Genomic DNA, 18,202 nt, shown 5'->3' with positions numbered 1-18,202 from the left:
GTCATGAGGGTGAGGCCCATGAGCCCTTGCAAGAGGAGGAGACCTGAGGTCCTCTCCCTCTGAGGACGCGGTGAGAGGGTGGCCCTCTCAAGCCAGGAAGAGAGCCCTCCCCAGAACTGACGCCCCAGCCCCTGGACTGGGACTCCAGCCCCCAGACTGAGGGGTGTGGCTGTGTGAGCCCGAGTCTGTGGCATGTGGTTGTGGTGGTCACGCAGACGGATAGGCGGGGGGCTGCGGGCCTTCTGGGCAGGGAGCCCGGGGGCCTGTGCTTTGAGAGGGTCCCTCTGGCCGCTGTGTGAGGCCTGCTGGGCGGCCGTGGTCAGGTTGGGGTCAGGTTGGATGTTTGCATGCGGAGCCAGCGTATGGTCCCGCTGTCACGGGGCCCAGGAGAAGTCCGAGGGGCTGCGAGGACGGAGCTGGTGGGGAAACAGGCGTGGTGGGCTGGTATTGTGACGCAAGGCGAGGGTTCCCCTTGGCACATGGATTTCAAATGCCAGTCAGACTTCCCCGTTGGAGAGGGCAGGAAGGCGGTCGGACGGGAGCCTGACGTTGGGTGGCCGTCAGGTGAGACCGTGGGAGCTGCCAGCGTAGCCGGGAGAGGCTCGGCATCTTGAGCAGCCTGTGGGCCAGGCCAGGGGTCAGGACGGAGGGGCGGAGCCCTGTCCCCCTGGGCCCCTGCTGCAGGCACCCCTCCCCCTGGGGGTTCTCACTCTCACACCCGGACTGACATGAGGACGGGAAGGAGAAGGCAGAGCAGGGCGCGTCGCTTTCTGTCCTCGCCACCTGAGCCGGGGGCTCAGCACACGCTCCGAAGAGGGTGAGCACTGGCCTTGGAGAGCACCGGCCGCCTCAGAGCCCAGCGTGGCCACAGCCCACCCACCTTTGCAGAAAAGTTCCTTTTCCTTTAGAAAAATGTTTCTTAATCGTTTTCTTAATTGATTTTAGAAGAGAGAGGAAGGGAGAAAAAGAAACATGGATCGGTTGCCTCCAGTACACGCCCCGACCCAGGACCGAACCCGCAACCTTTCCGTGTCGGGACAGTGCTCCAGCCACAGCCACCGGCTCCTTGAGAACGAAGTGTGTAAAGCAGCACCGAGACCGCCTGATGGCTGGGGCTCGGGCTCTGTGTGGAGCCCCGTCACAGCTGCGCGCCTAACGCACCCTTTCCCGCGTGGCTGTTCTTGGTGCTCGAGGGACCCGCCTTCTCGGCAGTCGTAGTCCAGGCGGCACCAGGACAGGCTTGCGCACACGTTGGGTTTGGGTCCGGGCTGCATTCCGGAGCGCGAGGCCGACGTGGCCAGGGAGGTGTCGGGGCCTGGGAGATGCAGGCGGTGCCGCCTCGGGCTGCGCAAGCTGCCTGGCGTATCCGTGTGCTTGGCACAACGCCGCACGGCTGGGCGCCCTCTGCTGGGGCGCCTGAGGACCGGGACCCCACTCCTGGCTCTGCGGCCTGGGGCCCGTGCTGTGCACCCTGTGTGAGGGCAAAGACAGGGCCCAGTGTGTGTCGGGAAGAGGACGGTCTGGGCTCTGAGCCCCAGAAGAGGGACCCTACACCCCGGGCCTCAGCGCGTCTCTGCTCGGGGCACAGGAGGGCGTCGGGTCAGACTCTAGAAAGTGCCCTGGCACACCGTGGTGCTCGGAGTGTGTTCAGTGAGTCTGTGGATACAGGTCGTGTGGGCCCCTGAAAGTCCCGGGGAAGCCAGGGCTCCCGCTGCCGCCTCTGAGGGCAGCGTTGACCGGCTGACAAGTGGCAGGACTGGGACGGGCACTGCTGGTGTTGGGCGGGTGTCCGCTCGTGGGCGGTGTGGCGGTTTTTCCTCTCCTGTTGAAGTGATGCGTTGACTCACCCTCCCACCCACTCCTGGTCCACGCGGGTGCCCTTCCATCGCCTCCTGGAGGAACCTCAGGTCCCTTCTCCAGCCTCTCAGATGCCTGGTGGCAGCTAGACGGGCAGTGGGCACAGCCCGGAGCCTCCTGGACACTGCCGAGGGTCAGGCAGGGAGGGAAGACGGGCGCCTGGGCCGCTGCTCCACACACAGCTCCCAAAGGCGGCTGCGAGGCTGTGTCCACGGCAGGAGGCCGTGTCCGGGGTAGGACACCATGTCCACTGCAGGAGTCCATGTCTGCTGCGGGAGGCCGTGTCTGCGGTGGAAGGCCATGTCCGGGATGGGATGCCGTGTCCAGGGTGGGAGGCTGTGTCCACAGTGGGAGGCCTGATCCACAGTGGGAAGCCATGTCTGCTGCAAGAGGCCGTGTCCGTGGGGGGAGGGCAGTTAGGGGTGACCAGGCCGGCAGAGGAGGGAAGTTGGGGGCAAACAGGCTGGCAGCAGAGTGGTTTAGGGGGTGATCAGGCTGGCAGGCAGAAGCGGTTAGGGGCAATCAGGAAGGCAGGCAGGCAAGCAGTTGGGAGCCAGCAGTCCTGGATTGTGAGAGGGATGTCCGACTGCCCGTTTAGGCCCGATCCCTCGGGCCTAAACGGGCAGTCGGACATCCCTTGACAGGTCCCATATTGGAGAGGGTACAGGCTGGGCTGAGGGACAACCCCCCTCCGTGCACGAATTTCGTGCACCGGGCCTCTAGTATAATATATTTGTCTACCTTCCCAGGGTTTGGATTTTAAGATTTTTTTTCTCTCCTTATGAAGGAAAATTTTATACTTAAGGTATATGGGAAGCTCTATCAAATAAAGGCATAATAATTATATTCTATTTACATATGCATATTAAATAAATTCTAATGTGCTTTCATTTATAACTAACTAGAGGTCCAGTGCACGAAATTCGTGCATGGGTAGGGTCCCTAGACCTGGCCAGCGATCAGGGCTGATCTATAGGGGACCAGCGGGGTGATCAGGGCCCCTGATCACACCCACCTTGGCTGGCCTGGCACCTCCCGCTCGCCAGCCCTGTCCCCCGCCGCCACCACTGGTTGGGGCCTGCGGGCTGGGGGCAGTTCCTGCATTGAGCGTCTGCTCCCTGGTGGTCAATGCGCATCATAGCGGCCGGTCGTTTCGCTGTTGGGTTGATTTGCATGTTAGGGTTTTATATAGATAGATTGTATGCAAATTGTCCCCTCGGGAGTTCGATCACTCACTATGACGTGTGCTGACCATCAAGGGGTGGTACAGAACAAAGTAAGGCTGCAGCCGGGGAAGGAAGGTTCTGGCCGGCAGCCGGCAGCCAGGGAAGGAAGGCTCTGGCCAGCAGCCAGAAGGCCCTGATCAGCCCTGATTGCTGGCCGGGCCTAGGGACCCTATTCGTGCATGAATTTTGTGCACTGGCCTCTAGTGTTATAATATTGTGGAATATTGTGTTTTGCAAAAAGGACAAGATTCCATGTCATTTATAGAACTCTATAGAATATCTAGATTTATAGAAATACTAGAGACCCAATGAACGAAATTTATGCAAGAGTAGGCCTTCCTTTCCCCAGCTGCCGCCACCTGCTTCCCTCTGACACCTGGGACCTGGGCTTCCTTCTCAGCCCCGGCTTCATCTGGAAGGTTGTCCAGAAGGACGTCTGGTCTCATTAGCACATTACGCCTTTACTAGTATTATTATAGACTAGTGGCCCGGTGCACGAAATTCGTGCACATTAAAAGGGAATTAGAGGAAATATTTTAATATTGCTATTTGCCCTCTCTCTATAATAAAAGTGTGAGAGATAAAAGGAAATGAGTACAGAGTATATGAAAATAATACATAATTTTATTAATAAATAATAACAAAATGATATAACAATAACAAACTCATAATATAAAAACAACATTGATGCAAATAATGACTGATAAAGTGATTAAACTTATTCTAATATCTCCCTGTATACCACATTAAGTGTGAAAACACTTTCAGAGTGCTTGACTAATTTCCCTTGTGATGAAGTATTTACAACTTTAACTTTAACATCACATGCTCTTCAAACTCGAGAGAAAGCAACATATAACTGACCATGTGCGAAAACGGGTTCAGGTAGGACTATTCCTACTCAGTCTAGAGTTTGTCCTTGTGATTTATTAATAGTCATCGCAAATGCTGGCATCACAGGAAACTGTTGTCGAGTCAATTTAAATGGGAGGCCAGTGTCAGATGGGGACAAATCCATTCTTGGAATCAGAACAACCTCTCCCTCTGCAGATCCTGTTAATACTTCAGCTTCAATAATGTTAGGTCGTAATCTTTTGATAATAAATCTGGTACCATTACAAAGACCCCATTTACTATTAAGATTTCTCAATAGCATGATGATTGCACCCACTTTCAATTTTAATTTATGGCACGGCATTCCTGAAGGAGTAATACTGTTTAGAAATTCAATGGGAAAATTTTCCTTTTCAGCATCATCTGTTGAGTCAATGGAATCATCACTCAAATATGTGTGAAAATCTTCATCAAGTATATCCAAAATTCATTTAATTTTTGAACGTGCTCATTTTTTGGACAAAGAATCACACGTTTAGATATATTTTTAATATTATCTGTAGATATACTATTTCCAAAGGTGGCTTCAATAATAGATCCATTACAAATCATTTCATCGGGAATTTCAATAATATCCATTCCTAAATGAAAACTGCTATCAAGTTTGCCATCTCCAAGTTTTACTAACCATTCGCTATAAGCAGAATCCTCTGATCTCATATTTGTTGTAAGAGATAACTGTCTGAAACATCCCCAAACATCACAGTACTTTAAACTTGTTTGTACTATGGCTGATCGCATAGCATGCGGCACAATACTGAGACATTGTCGAAAATCCCCTCCGAGAAGGAGAACTTTTCCACCAAATGCAACATTCAAATTCATAATTTCTCTTAATAATCTGTCTATGGCGTTTACAGCATGACTGGATGCCATGGTGCATTCATCAATAATAAGAAGTTGGGCCTTTTTAATGGTTTTAGCAACTTCGCTCTTTATATCGAGTCTAGAAATTGAAGTTTCATTTAATGGAATTGGTAATTTATATTGTGAATGAAAGGTTCTTCCACCATTAAGTAAATTTGCAGCAATTCCTGTAGATGCTGTGGGTAAAACAGTACCACCACGACCTCTAATATAATGTATTAAAACTTTATACAGATAAGTTTTTCCACTACCACCTGGACCATCCAAGAAAAAGCATTTGGGGTGTACAGTTTGATCTTCGATGGCTGAAGTTATAGTCTGAAAGGCTGCCAACGGTTCATCATTCAGAGAATTGATCAAAACCTCTGCCTGTTGTCGCTCGTACAATTCATCACATGTATCTGCATTCATTAATAAAGGATAGTCTGGAAGTTTGAAATGTGAACATTTCATTCCATGCAATGTGAATACCTCTTGAATTTCTTTAAGGGCATGCATTTCACAGTTCACACAGGTACCTTCTCTTCGGTGCAATTTCCAACAGAAATCTTCAATAAAATGAGATTTAGTCTCATCCCATAATTTGTCTGCAGCAGAAGGACATCCAAACACACATATGTATGCAAAAAGTTGCCGCAGTTGTTTGGGCATATTAAGGATGATTGCATCGTCAATCGTATCTTTCCAGATAGTGTCATCAAGTAATAATCCTCGGTGTTTAGCAGCTTCATGAAATGTATCATAAGTTACACCTCCTACAGTTCGCAGATCCTCAGAACTTAACGCACCTTTTACATGCAGAAGCAAAAGTCTAAGGTAATATCGTTCTGGTTCTCTAAAGCTCACAGTGAACAGTCTACCTAATACTTTATTCCCACCCTTTCAGCGTTTTGTCCACAAAGAATTATTAAACACATAATGCTGTGGAATCTCCCAATAATAAAAATTACGTGCATCAGAGTCTTCTCTATTCAATAAGAACCAAGCCATCAAAGTGGAGTTATGTCTTTTAGCCCTATCTAAAACTTCAACAAAATCATCGGCATGAAAATACAAATTCTGATCATTTAGCAAATGAATAGCTAATCTTATGACTGCATGAGATTGGTCATGCATTCTCATTCCAAAAAGTCTCCAAACAGCCTCAGGAGTGCTCACATACCTGGAGTCAATGAAGTCCTGTACTTCATCATGATTGGTAATATTTTTTTCAGAAATTTGAATATTTGCACAATCATGCCCTTTATAGATGTATTTAAATAGATATTTGACACTTTCAATCGATGCACAGACTTCAACATTTATATGACAGTTATATTTGAGGCACAAATATGGATTATAAGGGACAATCCAAGTGTTATCGACAACTTTATTTCCAATAGACATGGTGCTACCAGATCTTCGTTTGTATTTGGGATATCCATCAATATTTCCAATGGTCACATTTTGAAATTCTTTTGGATATCCCTTTAAACATTTTCCATTTTCCATACATGGACTATTTGGATTTTGTATTCCACATGGTCCATGTACCATATTTGATTTTACAATTTGAAAAAGTCGAGGACACTGGTCCTCATCTGAAATTTCTGCCTTAACTATACGGTCAATGTCATCTTCCGTTCGTAATTTGGACTCACTATCTAATAATCAATAATATGTGAGCGTGAGGCAGTCCTCGTTTCTGAAATTCAATTACATGAACCTTGCTATTACTTTGCCAAATAAATGGAATTTGCATACATCATTTAAAAGAGCCGTCAGCTTAATATTAAAAACTCTGGCTACCAAGTCAGGTCTGTTTTCAACTTTTTGCCAGCGTTGTAGATTGTTTGTAATATCTGCCAATTTGGGGTTGCATGTCATGGTTATAAATAAATCGGGCTTGCCATACTTGGTTACAATTGCCATAGCATCCTGATATCGCTGCTGCATATTTCTGGGACTACCCTCAAAAGATGATGGGAGTATTATTTTACCAATCGGTACATTGTCATTTTCAGATCTAGATTTGAGATAATCCATCAAACCACTATATTTTTCAACTCTCAACTTAGATTGGTTTGCTGTAATGAAATTTATCCGATTTGCTTCCATTTTTGAATATGAATCCACAATAAACTGTTGAGTTAATTTTCCTGCATTTAAAATAGGATTGAATGTGTCCCTCACAGAGAGATGAAATCCATAATACTGCATTTGTGTGACTCGTGTCCTTACATTTTGTCTAGTATTGTTGTTTAGTACACTGTTGTCTCTGAGTCTTAATGCAATATCTGTTCCCCAGCCCTTTTCACCATGTGGAAAAGAGTAGGATATGTCATTGCATCTAATGTAGGAAAAGGATACTGATTTGTTTCATTTTAGTGGCACTTGGATTATTGGGATCTGGTTTACAATGAATGAGCAAGTCCCTTTCAAAAGGAGGTTCTCCATCTTCGTTTCTGAATATGACAGCAACCTCGGTTACACGGGGAGAATTATATCTACCTGGGTCACAGTTATGATCATATTTAATCGCCATTGTTACTTCTGTGGGAGCTATACCTTTTGCTGCTGCTTCAGATTGGGCTTCCTTTTCTACCTCATGTAGCATCTTGTACGATTTTGTTAATTCATTTATTTCATGCATGAGGTTGTTTATGTTGATCATGAGTCTTTCTGAGCAGCCCTGGTTTTCTGGCATTGCTAATCTTTTACTTGTAGCTTTGGCTGTATCCAAAATATAGAGTTGAGCAAACTTCCGAGAAACACCATCCGAAGGATGTAAAGTTCCAGTACGGTGATAAACTTGTCCGTGTGTTCTAAAACAGTGTGGCCCATACCCTGATGGCGATGCAATATTTGCACCCATGGAAGCAAAAGCAAAAGAACTATTTATGGATCGAATATTTTCCATGAAATTTTCACTGTCAGAATCTTCATTTGTCATTAATCTTTTTAAATATGCCGGGTAATCTGGAAAATGTATATCATTTGGACAGACTTTCCCTTTGCTACAACATGGAGTAAATTTCCCATCGGATGGTTTTTCATCAGAGAAATTTAGTGATAGGCAAAATTCACATCTAACAGTCATTCCACCACAACTATGTTCGAGAATTGCATCCTCATGTACTCCATTATTGCTGAGAAGGCAGTTCCTACCAGTATTACTAGTACATGTTGATGACTGTCCTCTAGACATGTTCTGTCTTCGCCACCGCCTTCTTTCAACTTCAAAGTCACGTTGGTCTTTAGACATTTTCTGTTGATGATGCCGGTGTTTTTCGGCTTCAGAGCGACGTTTTTCCAACAGCTGCTCTTCAGATACATTCTGTCGCAGGCGTCACCTTCTTTCAAGATCAGACGCCCTTTGCTCCTCAGACATTTTCTGTCGATAACGTCGGCATCTTTCTGCTGCAGAGCTACGTTGTATCAACAGTTTTTCTTTGGACATAGTCCCCCTCTCTACAGCCACAGTCTGAGATACAGGTGAATGAGTCTTAACTGTCAGGCCTTTGAGCTGTGTGACCAACGGCTGATTCTGGCCGTTTCTGTGGGGGTGGGACTTCCTCCTACCATTTGTCAATGTTCACAGCTAAGATGCGGAAGCTGGGGCTCCAGAGGGAGCAATGCCCTCTAAGCTGCCAGCTTTCTCCCTCTGCTCGAGCCCACAGGCAGGCCTTGGCAGAAGTTGCCCAGGTCCTCTCGGCTTGGACCCCACCAGCAGTGTGCGGTACCGCCACACGCCGCCAGCCTGGGTCCGCGATCCAGGCAAGCACCGGCCTAGGGCTTTGCCCCCGCTGCTTGCCCGGGCCCCCATTGTAGCTTGGAACAGGCAGGCGGTATGATGGCGGCTTGGATCAGGGCAGTGGCTAGGGCGCTGACCCATGCTGCCTGCCCGGGTCCCCAATCTGGGCGTGGCTTGTGTTCCGCCTGAGGCGGCGGGTGCTGGAGGGCTTGGCTGGAGCCAGTGCCTGCCAGTCCGGGTCCGATCGGGGCGTGGCTTGGGTTCCTCCTGCCTTTGCTGGATCTGCGGGGCTTGGCTGGAGCCAGTTCGGGTCCCTGATCGCGTGTGACTTGTGTTCCGCCTGAGGCGGGGGGCGCTGGAAGCTTGGCTGGAGCCAGCACCTGCCAATCCGGTCCCGATCGGGGCATGGCTTGGGTTCCTCCTGCCTTTGCTGGCTCTGCGGGGCTTGGCTGGAGCCAGCGCCTGCCAGTCCAGGTCCGATCGGGGCGTGGCTTGGGTTCCTCCTGCCTTTGCTGGCTCTGCGGGGCTTGGCTGGAGCCAGCACCTGCCAGTCCAGGTCCTGATGGGGGCTTGGCTTGGGTTCCGCCTGAGGTGGTGGGCGCTGCGGGGTTTGGCTGGAGCCAGTGCCTGCCAGTCCCAGCTCCCGCCTCCAATGGCAGGGGGTCCGCTCATGTATCAGTAAAATGAATGACACCAGGAGCCCAGCGGACACCCAGCTCCCTGCAATCCATGGCAGGGGGTCAGCTCAGGGCGCCTATGTATGCAAATTACCCACCATCTTAGTCTGGTTCATTTGCATACTCACTCTGATTGGCTGGTGGGTGTGGCTTGGCTGGTGGGTGTGGCTTAGGCATAGCGAAGGTGTGGTCAGTTTGCATATTACTGCTTTATTAGGTAGGATTAGCAAGGTGAGCATCCTTGAGAAAGCACATGCTTCTCCAAGGTCGGGTGTAAAAGACTAAACATAGAGATTCTAGCAGAACACACAGGGGCTCGGAATAGTTTGGAAAAGTCAAGGGAGGGGTTGCCGCCTTCAGCAGGGGCCCCCCAGAGGCCCCGACCTTTCCGAGAATCCTCCTTACAGACATTCCGACCAAGTCCCGTTTTTCCCCACCCTCCAGAAATAGTTCTGACACAGTGCGATCCCCTGCCCTTCCCAGCTGTTCCGTGACTGCCCCTTTCACCTGGTTCTTAACATGACAGCTGCTCCAGGTTGGGTGGTGTCCTCCGTGCGGGCGTGATGCCGTAGGCTCGGTGCGTGGCGTCCTGTTGGCAGTCCCGTGCCCACAGCTGGGAACTCGCTGCACAGACGCAGTGAGGGGGACGCACCGCTCCTGTCTGTGCTGACTCGCATGGCTCCTCTCGGGGACAGCTTACAGCTTGACGGCAGCCATGTTGGAGACACCACCACAGTAACGACCGGAAGTGCGACTTGTTGTGTCTGGTAAACGGAATGCCCGTCCAATTCCCACAAATGCAGCTTCAGGTGACACCCCGGGCACTGTGGGCCTGTCCACGCTTCTGTTCTCTCCCCACACGTGCACTGTGTCCGTGTCAGGCTGTTTCAGTCACGTCCTTTGAAAGGCCATGTCCTAAGAGCTACGTGACTGTGGCCACTCTGGTGACAGCCTTGGTGTGGAGACACCCCACCTGTGTGGGGGATGTCCTCGGCTGGTGCCCAGGAAACTGGCAGACAGACAAACAGGAAGCAGGTCACTTTCTAAATGTATTTTCTACAAGCAGAGCTCTGCAGCCTCTGAAAACTCTCTTACTGGAACCTTGAATGCCTGCGTTGAACGTCTTCATACTGACCTGCTGGCACACTCCCTCGTGTGTTCTTCAGTGGCACCCACTCCGTAGCTGTATGGCCGGGTCTCCTGACCGGTCTCTGCGGAGAGAGCAGCTGTTCTTCCTCTGGCGCAGAGGGCTGCAGGAGCCGCGGCCGGCCCGCGCCTGGGCATGGGTCCCTCCCGACCCCAGGACCGGCGCAGCCTGGACTTGGCCGGCTCTGCGGAACCTTGGCTCTGCCACGCGTGCCGCCTTCCAGATCAGCTGGGAAGGACCCGGGCCTTTGGTTCTGGCGTTACTCAACTGCTTTTCTGTTTCTTCCTAAAAGTGTTGCTCAGGGCCCAGGCTTTGATCTGCCGAGGGTCCAGGTGGTGGATGGCACCCAGACCCACGTCCTCTCTCACGGGGCGGGGCCCCTCCTCCAGGCTCCCAGTGGGTGTGACGGTGGGCACAGGGCAGTTCTGGACCCTGGTGTGGGGTTTTCCCTGGAAGCTTCACCATGAGCCTTCCCAGCCAGTCCCGGAGCTGCCTCATGCCAGTTTGATGAAGGCCTTAGCACAGGTGGCGTGGACTCGGCGCTTCCAGTTCTAACCCTGAGAGCCTGACTGAGCAAGTGTCTAATGATGCCCTGCGTGTCGCGAACGGACCCAGGAGACCAGGACAGGAGACAGCTGTGTGTTGGTGAGGCTCCGGGCAGCAGCCTTGCAGACACACACTGATGAGCAAGACGCTGGTCCGTCTGCGCTCCCTTCTCTCCCCTCCGTCCCCTCCGTGGGAGCATTGGTCCCTGGAAAGAAGCGTCATCTTTGTTACCAGCAAACGATGCTCTCTCTGGGCAGTGATTTGAGTGGGAAGGATGGGCGGGGAGGTGAGGGGGGGATGGTCACGTGCTGCGTGTGCACCCTGGTGGCCAGGCTCCCGCGCGCTCCTGTCACGTGCTCTCCTGTCCAGGCCTCGAAGCCGTGCAGCGTCCCATGAGGGGCGCGGAGGCTGGCTTAAAAGGGTGGGGACAGTGGCAGGCCGAGAGTTTGCTTTTCAGTCCTTTGTTTTCACTGCGAATGTGATGTTGACAAGAGGGAACCTATAGGACATGTATTGCAGCGAAGGAGCATGGGGGAGGGGGGCCTTCTTGCTAAGTGCCCCAGCGCTGCAGCCCTGTGGGTGAGGACAGGCTGGTGTGTGTGTGTGGGCAGGACTCCGTGGCCAGTCGCAGGCACTGTGCAGAGAACTGGACATGTGGCGGACGACGGGAGAGGAGTGCGTGGCAGTTACGTGTGGGCCTGGGTGATTGTCCGCTGCGTGTGTGGACGTTGCTCAGGTGTGTGCTATACAGAATGCACTTTTACTGAGTCGTTTCTTACTAAAAAGTTTAAAAGGCTAAAAACTTCCGTTTAGTCAGTTAATGCCATCCGTCTTTCCCTGAAAAACCAAATTCTTACAGTTGTTTTGAGTCGTGTTTGGTTTTTACAGTTGACGGTGCAGATGGGCCCACCAAGGTTGCCGGCCCTTTGTGTGCTGGTGTGGGCTCCAGCACATGACCTGTGGTGTGTGCGGCTGGTCCTGTAGCAGTGTCGGTGACGGTGAGTGGGAATACTTAGGGATATTGTGTCTGGAAAACGTAGTCTCAGGTGGACTGACCTGATGAAACTTGTGTATCAGAAAGCTCCATGTCCTAGACGGCCCCACAAGGCTGCCTCCTCACCCTGCAGCACTGTGTGTGTTAATAACGTCGCGATGGCACTGAGTCCGGATGACAGAGAGCTGGAGCCAGGACCCGTGAAGCGGAAAGGGATGCACACAGTCAGTCCTCGGGATTTGCAGACACATGTCCAGGCGTTCGCTGCTCTCTCAGGTTTGTCTGTGAGCCTATCAGCCCTCGGGCCACTTCCAAGTGGGGTCCGGGATCAGACTCGGGGGAAGCCCTGGCGGCCTGGGCGGCCAGCTGAGCTCCATGGCGGTGACACTTGCGTGCCAGCTCTCAGACCCACCATCTGTTTAGCCCACGTTTCTGCCTTTGTGGCGAGCGGCTGGCTAACGTGGCCCCAGAGCACAGCGTGGACGGGCTGTCTCTAAGCGCACAGAGGCTGCCGGGCCTGTGAGACGGCAGGGACAGGCGTGTGCGCTGAGCTGGTGGAGACGTCCTGCGGTGAGTCCTGGCGCCGCGCTGTGCTTCAGCGCAGGGCTGTGAGGAGCGTCACGCGGTGACCTGGGATCCAGAGCAGGGGCACCAGAGAGGGGCAGGGACGGTAGCCGGCGTCCCCGAGCACTGGCTGTGTCCACGGCCCAGTGCCCTGCGACTCAGACAGGGAGGTCTGACCGGGAGGCCGCCGACAGTTGTTATAGCGACAGAAAACACGTTTCTGCATGGGATTACTGGCATGATTCCCTGGGGGCTTGTTCTCCACTGTCTCAGCCTGGGCGAGAGCAGCGTGCAGTGACTGAAGAGAAATGGGGATGTCTCCAGGGACGATTTGCTGTCCATTCATGGGTACAAACTGAAGCCCAGTCTTCAAAACGTGCTTACAAATTCCCATGAAAGAGCTTAATTCTTCCTCTGCAGGCTCCCTGTGAGGAGTGCTGCAGGTGCTCTGTCCAGCCCAGACCCCGCCCCCAGCCCTGGTCTCAGGGGGGCGGGGCCACGCCCGAGCAGCGGAAGGCCAGCTGAGACAGGAGCCGCTGGGGGTCAGGGCCTGGCTGGAGTTCCAGCTGGCTGGTGGAGCCCCTGTGTGGAGACTGGGTTTCCTGGTTGGATTAACACATGAAACACTTCTGTTTCTGGAAGGAGGCGCAGGGGTTGTGAGAAGAAGGGAGAAATGTGCACATATTTCCCCGTAAAGATGCGGCTGGGTTTCCGCTGTCCTGACATTTTCTCGTGTCGGCCTCGCCTGCCCGGCAGGCATGTGGAGATGATCTGGAATTGTATGACGCAGGAGCAGTGGACCCGGCCAAATGGTTTGTCTCTCCTGCCCTGCGCTGCCTGGCGGGATGCCTTCCTGAGACTGGCTTTAACCGGAAACAGAGGGTCTGATTATCAGGATGCATTGCACCTGAGCAACTTGACTTGTTCAGAATCATTTGCCGCCAAAGGACGCCTGTTCCAAGTGTTAGGGCGGCAGTGGTTGTTGGACTAAGGAACGTGTGTCCCCAACACAGGCAGATGTGAGTCCCAGTCCCCAGCGGTGCTGGCTGCCCTGCTCTCTCTGCACCCTGGGCCCGGCAGCCGGGAGCCACCACTGGCAGCTTCTACCCCAGGCGCACAGTGAGACTTTTACTCCTTGTGGCTTTATAGCCTAGAACAGTGGACGGCAAACTGCGGCTCGCAAGCCGCGGTTTGCCGCTCTGTTGACTAATGAGTTTGCCGACCATTGGCCTAGAAGTCCACCTCACTCTCACACAGCAACTGCGGGCTCTAAGCAGCCGCACCACTCAGCTCACTGAAACACGGACACTGCCCCAGCCACTCGTCCGCCCGTGAGCACGGAGAGGCTCTCAGGAAAGGCAGTGCCCGGCTCGCCTGGCTCACCCCGTGGCCGAGCCTGGGAGCAGGCAGACCAGACCGGGGTGGGAACGTGGCCCACAGGCTGCGGGAGTCACCAAAATCATTCGGTCTGGCCCTGCCGAGGCATTAGGGGCGAGTTAATGAAATGTTTGACCACGTGTAGCAGGCTAATGTTGAAATTTATAAGTGTATGGCCCGCAAATGATGTTATAAATATCCAGATGGCCCTTGGCAGAAACCAGATTCCCCACCCCCGGTGTAGATGACAGCAGCAGGCGTCTCACATGCAGATGAGAGAGAGGGTCCCCACCATCCAGCTCCCGGAGGCTGTACCTGCCACGTGGGTAGTAGGTGCGCAGAGGTGCCTGGCCCTGGAAGAGCGCTGAGCATCCCGGGTGGGAAATGCATGAAAACGGGTTTTTGAAACATGGTTCCCGTTTGGTCTGTTGGTGGGTGAGAAGAAATTCCAGGAACTGAAGAAAACTCAGCCGTTAGTGCAAGTAAGCGATGCTGCCCAGACGTCCAGGCAGCGCTGAGACGGGAAGGAGGAGACAATGCAGCCACCCCATCCCCTACGTTCTGAGCCATCCCCTTGCTAGGACAGAACGCCCACTTGCCAAGTGATCATCTGGCCACGGCGGGGGCTGGGGGGGGGGTCTCTGCCTTGGAAATTCCTGGGGAGGGAGCCCATAAGGTTTCAGTAGTGGGCCAGGATGACGTCCGAAGGGCTTGGCATTGGACTTCAGGAATGGACTTCGGCCCTGGCCAGTATGGTCCAGTGGTTAGTGCCAGCCACACACCAAAGGGTCGCAGGTTTGATTCCCAGTCAAGGGCACCTTCCTGGGTTGCAGGTTCACTCCCGCCCCTGGTCAGAGCGCGTGCAGGAGGCAACCAGTCAATGTGTCTCCCTAACATAAATGTTTCTCTTTCTCTATCTATCTCTACCCCCCCAACCCCCGTCCTTCTGTCCCACTCTCTGAAAAGCAATGGGGGAAAATCCTCTGTGAGGATTAACAAAACAAACCAACAAAAAGAATTAAAGAATGGGCTTGCATTGGGTCTGAGCCTGGGAGGAGCAGGTGCTGCGAAGTCCCTCACCGGTGGTTGTAGTTGGTGTGACAGTTCACGGTTCTCTTGAGTCCACCTTTCCACGTGGCAGTCATCACCGCGTGGAGAACACGCTAAGGACGGGCCGTGGTGCGTCGTGTCCGGTCCTGACTGCTCAGAAGCAGGTCCCACGAGGTGGCCGCTTCTCCTGCCCCTGCCGCCTCCAGCGACGGCCTGGCCACACAGGCGGCTGTATGGTCAGGGGTTGACGATCTGTGGGGCGAGTGGGGGAGGCTTATGTGAAATAAACAGAACGACAGTGTGTGAGTTCTGCACGTGTGTTAGCTTCAGAGGCTAGGGTGGACGCCGAGAGTTTTAGCTCCGAAGAGAAACGTTTGCTTTGGCGAGTTATTAGTAGAAGCCTAGCCCCCTGGAAACTTTTAAGAGTGTTAGTGTGAGGAACTAGTCGATGATTTTATGAGAAGTTCTAGCTGCACATTTTTGGCTTCTAACTTGGTAAGTGACGAGAGTTTAGAAGCTGCGTCATAAAGAAAACTGTGACAGGTCGGCCAGGGAGTGCAGTGTAGGAACTTCCCTGGAAAGGGGGCCAGCAGAGGCAGAGACCCGACCAGACGCTCGCAGCCCTGGCTGGTACCAGTGGTCAGAGCATCGTCCTGCGCACAAGGGGCTCGGGCCCGTTCCCGGGCGAGGCACATACCCAGGTTGTGGGTGTGACCCTGGTCGGGGTGCACATGGGAGGCAGCCGATGGATGTTTCTCTCTCTCCCCCTCCCTTCCTCTATAGAATCAATGAAAAAAAACCCATATCCTCGGGGGAGGATTAAAAATAGAGAGCTCTCACAGGGGTCCTGTCGGCCTGATGGGGAGGCAGGTGAAGGCGGAGGCCCTGGCTGGTGAGGACAGCGTGGCCTGGGGTGGGCACTCTGCATCCAGGGCCGACATAACTCCTTCACACTCGTCGGTCCTCACCAGCAACCTGGGGCCACTCCACTCCTTAACCTCCGCAGCCGTTCCGTCAGGGCAGGCACCAGGTCATTACAAGTTAGTTCGTTTGACTGTGACCACACAGTTAGCACTTAAAGGACCAGCCCTCCCGCCGGGGTGCTGGTCAGGGAGGAGCGGGGGGCTGCCGCCCCTGTAACACTGCCTTCTCTCTCTCTCCCCAGTGCGGCTGCACGACAGCATCTCGGAGGAGGGCTGCCACTACCTGGTGTTCGACCTGTGAGTACCCTCCCCGCGCCGGCTGACGGCCACCGCCCGGCTACCCTCCCCGCGCCGTCTGACGGCCACCGCCCGGCTACCCTCCCCGCGCCGTCTGACGGCCACCGCCCGGCTACCCTCCCCGCGCCGTCTGACGGCCACCGCCCGGCTACCCTCCCCGCGCCGGCTGACGGCCACCACCCGGCTACCCTCCCCGCGCCGGCTGACGGCCACCACCCGGCTACCCTCCCCGCGCCGGCTGACGGCCACCACCCGGCTACCCTCCCCGCGCCGTCTGACGGCCACCGCCCGGCTACCCTCCCCGCGCCGGCTGACGGCCACCGCCCGGCTACCCTCCCCGCGCCGGCTGACGGCCACCGCCCGGCTACCCTCCCCGCGCCGTCTGACGGCCACCGCCCGGCTACCCTCCCCGCGCCGGCTGACGGCCACCGCCCAGGCTACCCTCCCTGTCGGGACCCCTCAGTCGTCACCTGTCCTTCAGCGCAGTCACCCAGCTCCCCGGGAGGGGGCGCTCCGCAGGGCGTGTTCACAGCGCAGTGGCCCTCGGTGACGAGCTGTGTCCTGGGTGTGCCCTGTGACGCCATCCCCAGTCAGCTTCCCGGGGGTCCGAGTGGCCACCAGCGCCAGTTGCCATCGAAGGCTCTGAGTGCCCGCACTTGTCATTTTGTATAAAAAGGAGCGTCAGGGAAGGGCCCTGGGGCTGGTTCACGGGGCTCCACAGCACCTCAGACTCAGCTGCTAGCTCTGCTCCTGGCTGTGCTCACAGCCACGCAGGTCCCGTCCCCACACGCGGGGCCGCCCCCCCCACCCCGTCCCCACACACAGGGCCGCCCTCCCGTCACCCACACGCAGGGCTGCCCTCCCGTCACCCACACGCAGGGCCGCCCCCCCATCCCCACACGCAGGGCTGCCCTCCCGTCCCCACACGCAGGGCCGCCCCCCCCACCCCCACACGCGGGGCCGCCCTCCCCTGTCCCCACACGCAGGGCTGCCCTCCCGTCACCTACACGTGGGGCTGCCCTCCCGTCACCCACACGCAGGGCCGCCCCCCCATCCCCACACGCAGGGCTGCCCTCCCGTCCCCACACGCAGGGCCGCCCCCCCCTGTCCCCACACGCAGGGCTGCCCTCCCGTCACCTACACGTGGGGCTGCCCTCCCGTCACCCACACGCAGGGCCGCCCCCCCCATCCCCACACGCGGGGCTGCCCTCCCGTCCCCACACGCAGGGCCGCCCCCCCCATCCCCACACGCGGGGCTGCCCTCCCGTCCCCACACGCAGGGCCGCCCTCCCGTCACCCACACGTGGGCCCCCCCCCCCCCCCCGTCACCACACGCGGGGCCGCCCTCCCCCGTCCCCACACGCGGGGCCGCCCTCCCGTCCCCCCCCCCGGGGCCGCCCCCCCCCCCCCCCGTCCCCACACGCGGGGCTGCCCTCCCGTCCCCACACGCAGGGCCGCCCCCCCCTGTCCCCACACGCAGGGCTGCCCTCCCGTCACCTACACGTGGGGCTGCCCTCCCGTCCCCACACGCAGGGCCGCCCCCCCCTGTCCCCACACGCAGGGCTGCCCTCCCGTCACCTACACGTGGGGCTGCCCTCCCGTCACCCACACGCAGGGCCGCCCCCCCCCACCCCCACACGCGGGGCTGCCCTCCCGTCCCCACACGTGGGGCCGCCCCCCCCCCCTCCCGTCCCCACACGCAGGGCCGCCCTCCCGTCACCCACACGTGGGGCCCCCCCCCCCCCCCCCGCCCCCCCGCCCTCCCCCGTCCCCACACGCGGGGCCGCCCCCCCCCCCGTCCCCACACGCGGGGCTGCCCTCCCCTGTCTCCCACACATGGGGTTGCCCAGTGCAGGACACTGCCTCGCGTTCTTCTTAGGAATCAAAGCTGAAAACCCCCACTTCTACCCAGGAAACCCCCAGTTGTCATTGGTCAGGATTGGTCACTGCAAGAGGAAGGGGATTGCCAAGGTTGACAGACGACCAGGATTTGTAGGCCGAGGCTCTGTGGCCATGACCGAGGGAAGTGGTGGCCTGGGAGCAGTCAGCT

General features: G+C 55.3%; 1 protein-coding gene across 4 annotated transcripts in view; it reads left to right on the top strand.

Annotated features, from left to right (window-relative positions):
* The window catches only part of CAMK2D (calcium/calmodulin dependent protein kinase II delta), a 156,155-nt gene that overhangs the window by 79,810 nt on the left and 58,143 nt on the right, over positions 1-18,202 (top strand). For all 4 annotated transcript variants that reach the window (XM_028130220.2, XM_028130216.2, XM_028130217.2 and 1 more), the window contains exon 4: positions 16,098-16,152. In XM_028130220.2, the coding sequence (XP_027986021.1) occupies positions 16,098-16,152 (55 nt within the window). The remainder of the gene's footprint in view (positions 1-16,097; positions 16,153-18,202) is intronic.

The sequence above is a fragment of the Eptesicus fuscus genome, chromosome 6 (genome assembly GCF_027574615.1).
Source record: "Eptesicus fuscus isolate TK198812 chromosome 6, DD_ASM_mEF_20220401, whole genome shotgun sequence".
Taxonomy (NCBI): domain Eukaryota; kingdom Metazoa; phylum Chordata; class Mammalia; order Chiroptera; family Vespertilionidae; genus Eptesicus; species Eptesicus fuscus.
Note: the sequence above shows the minus strand (reverse complement) of the source record. Positions and strands in the feature narration are given on the sequence as shown.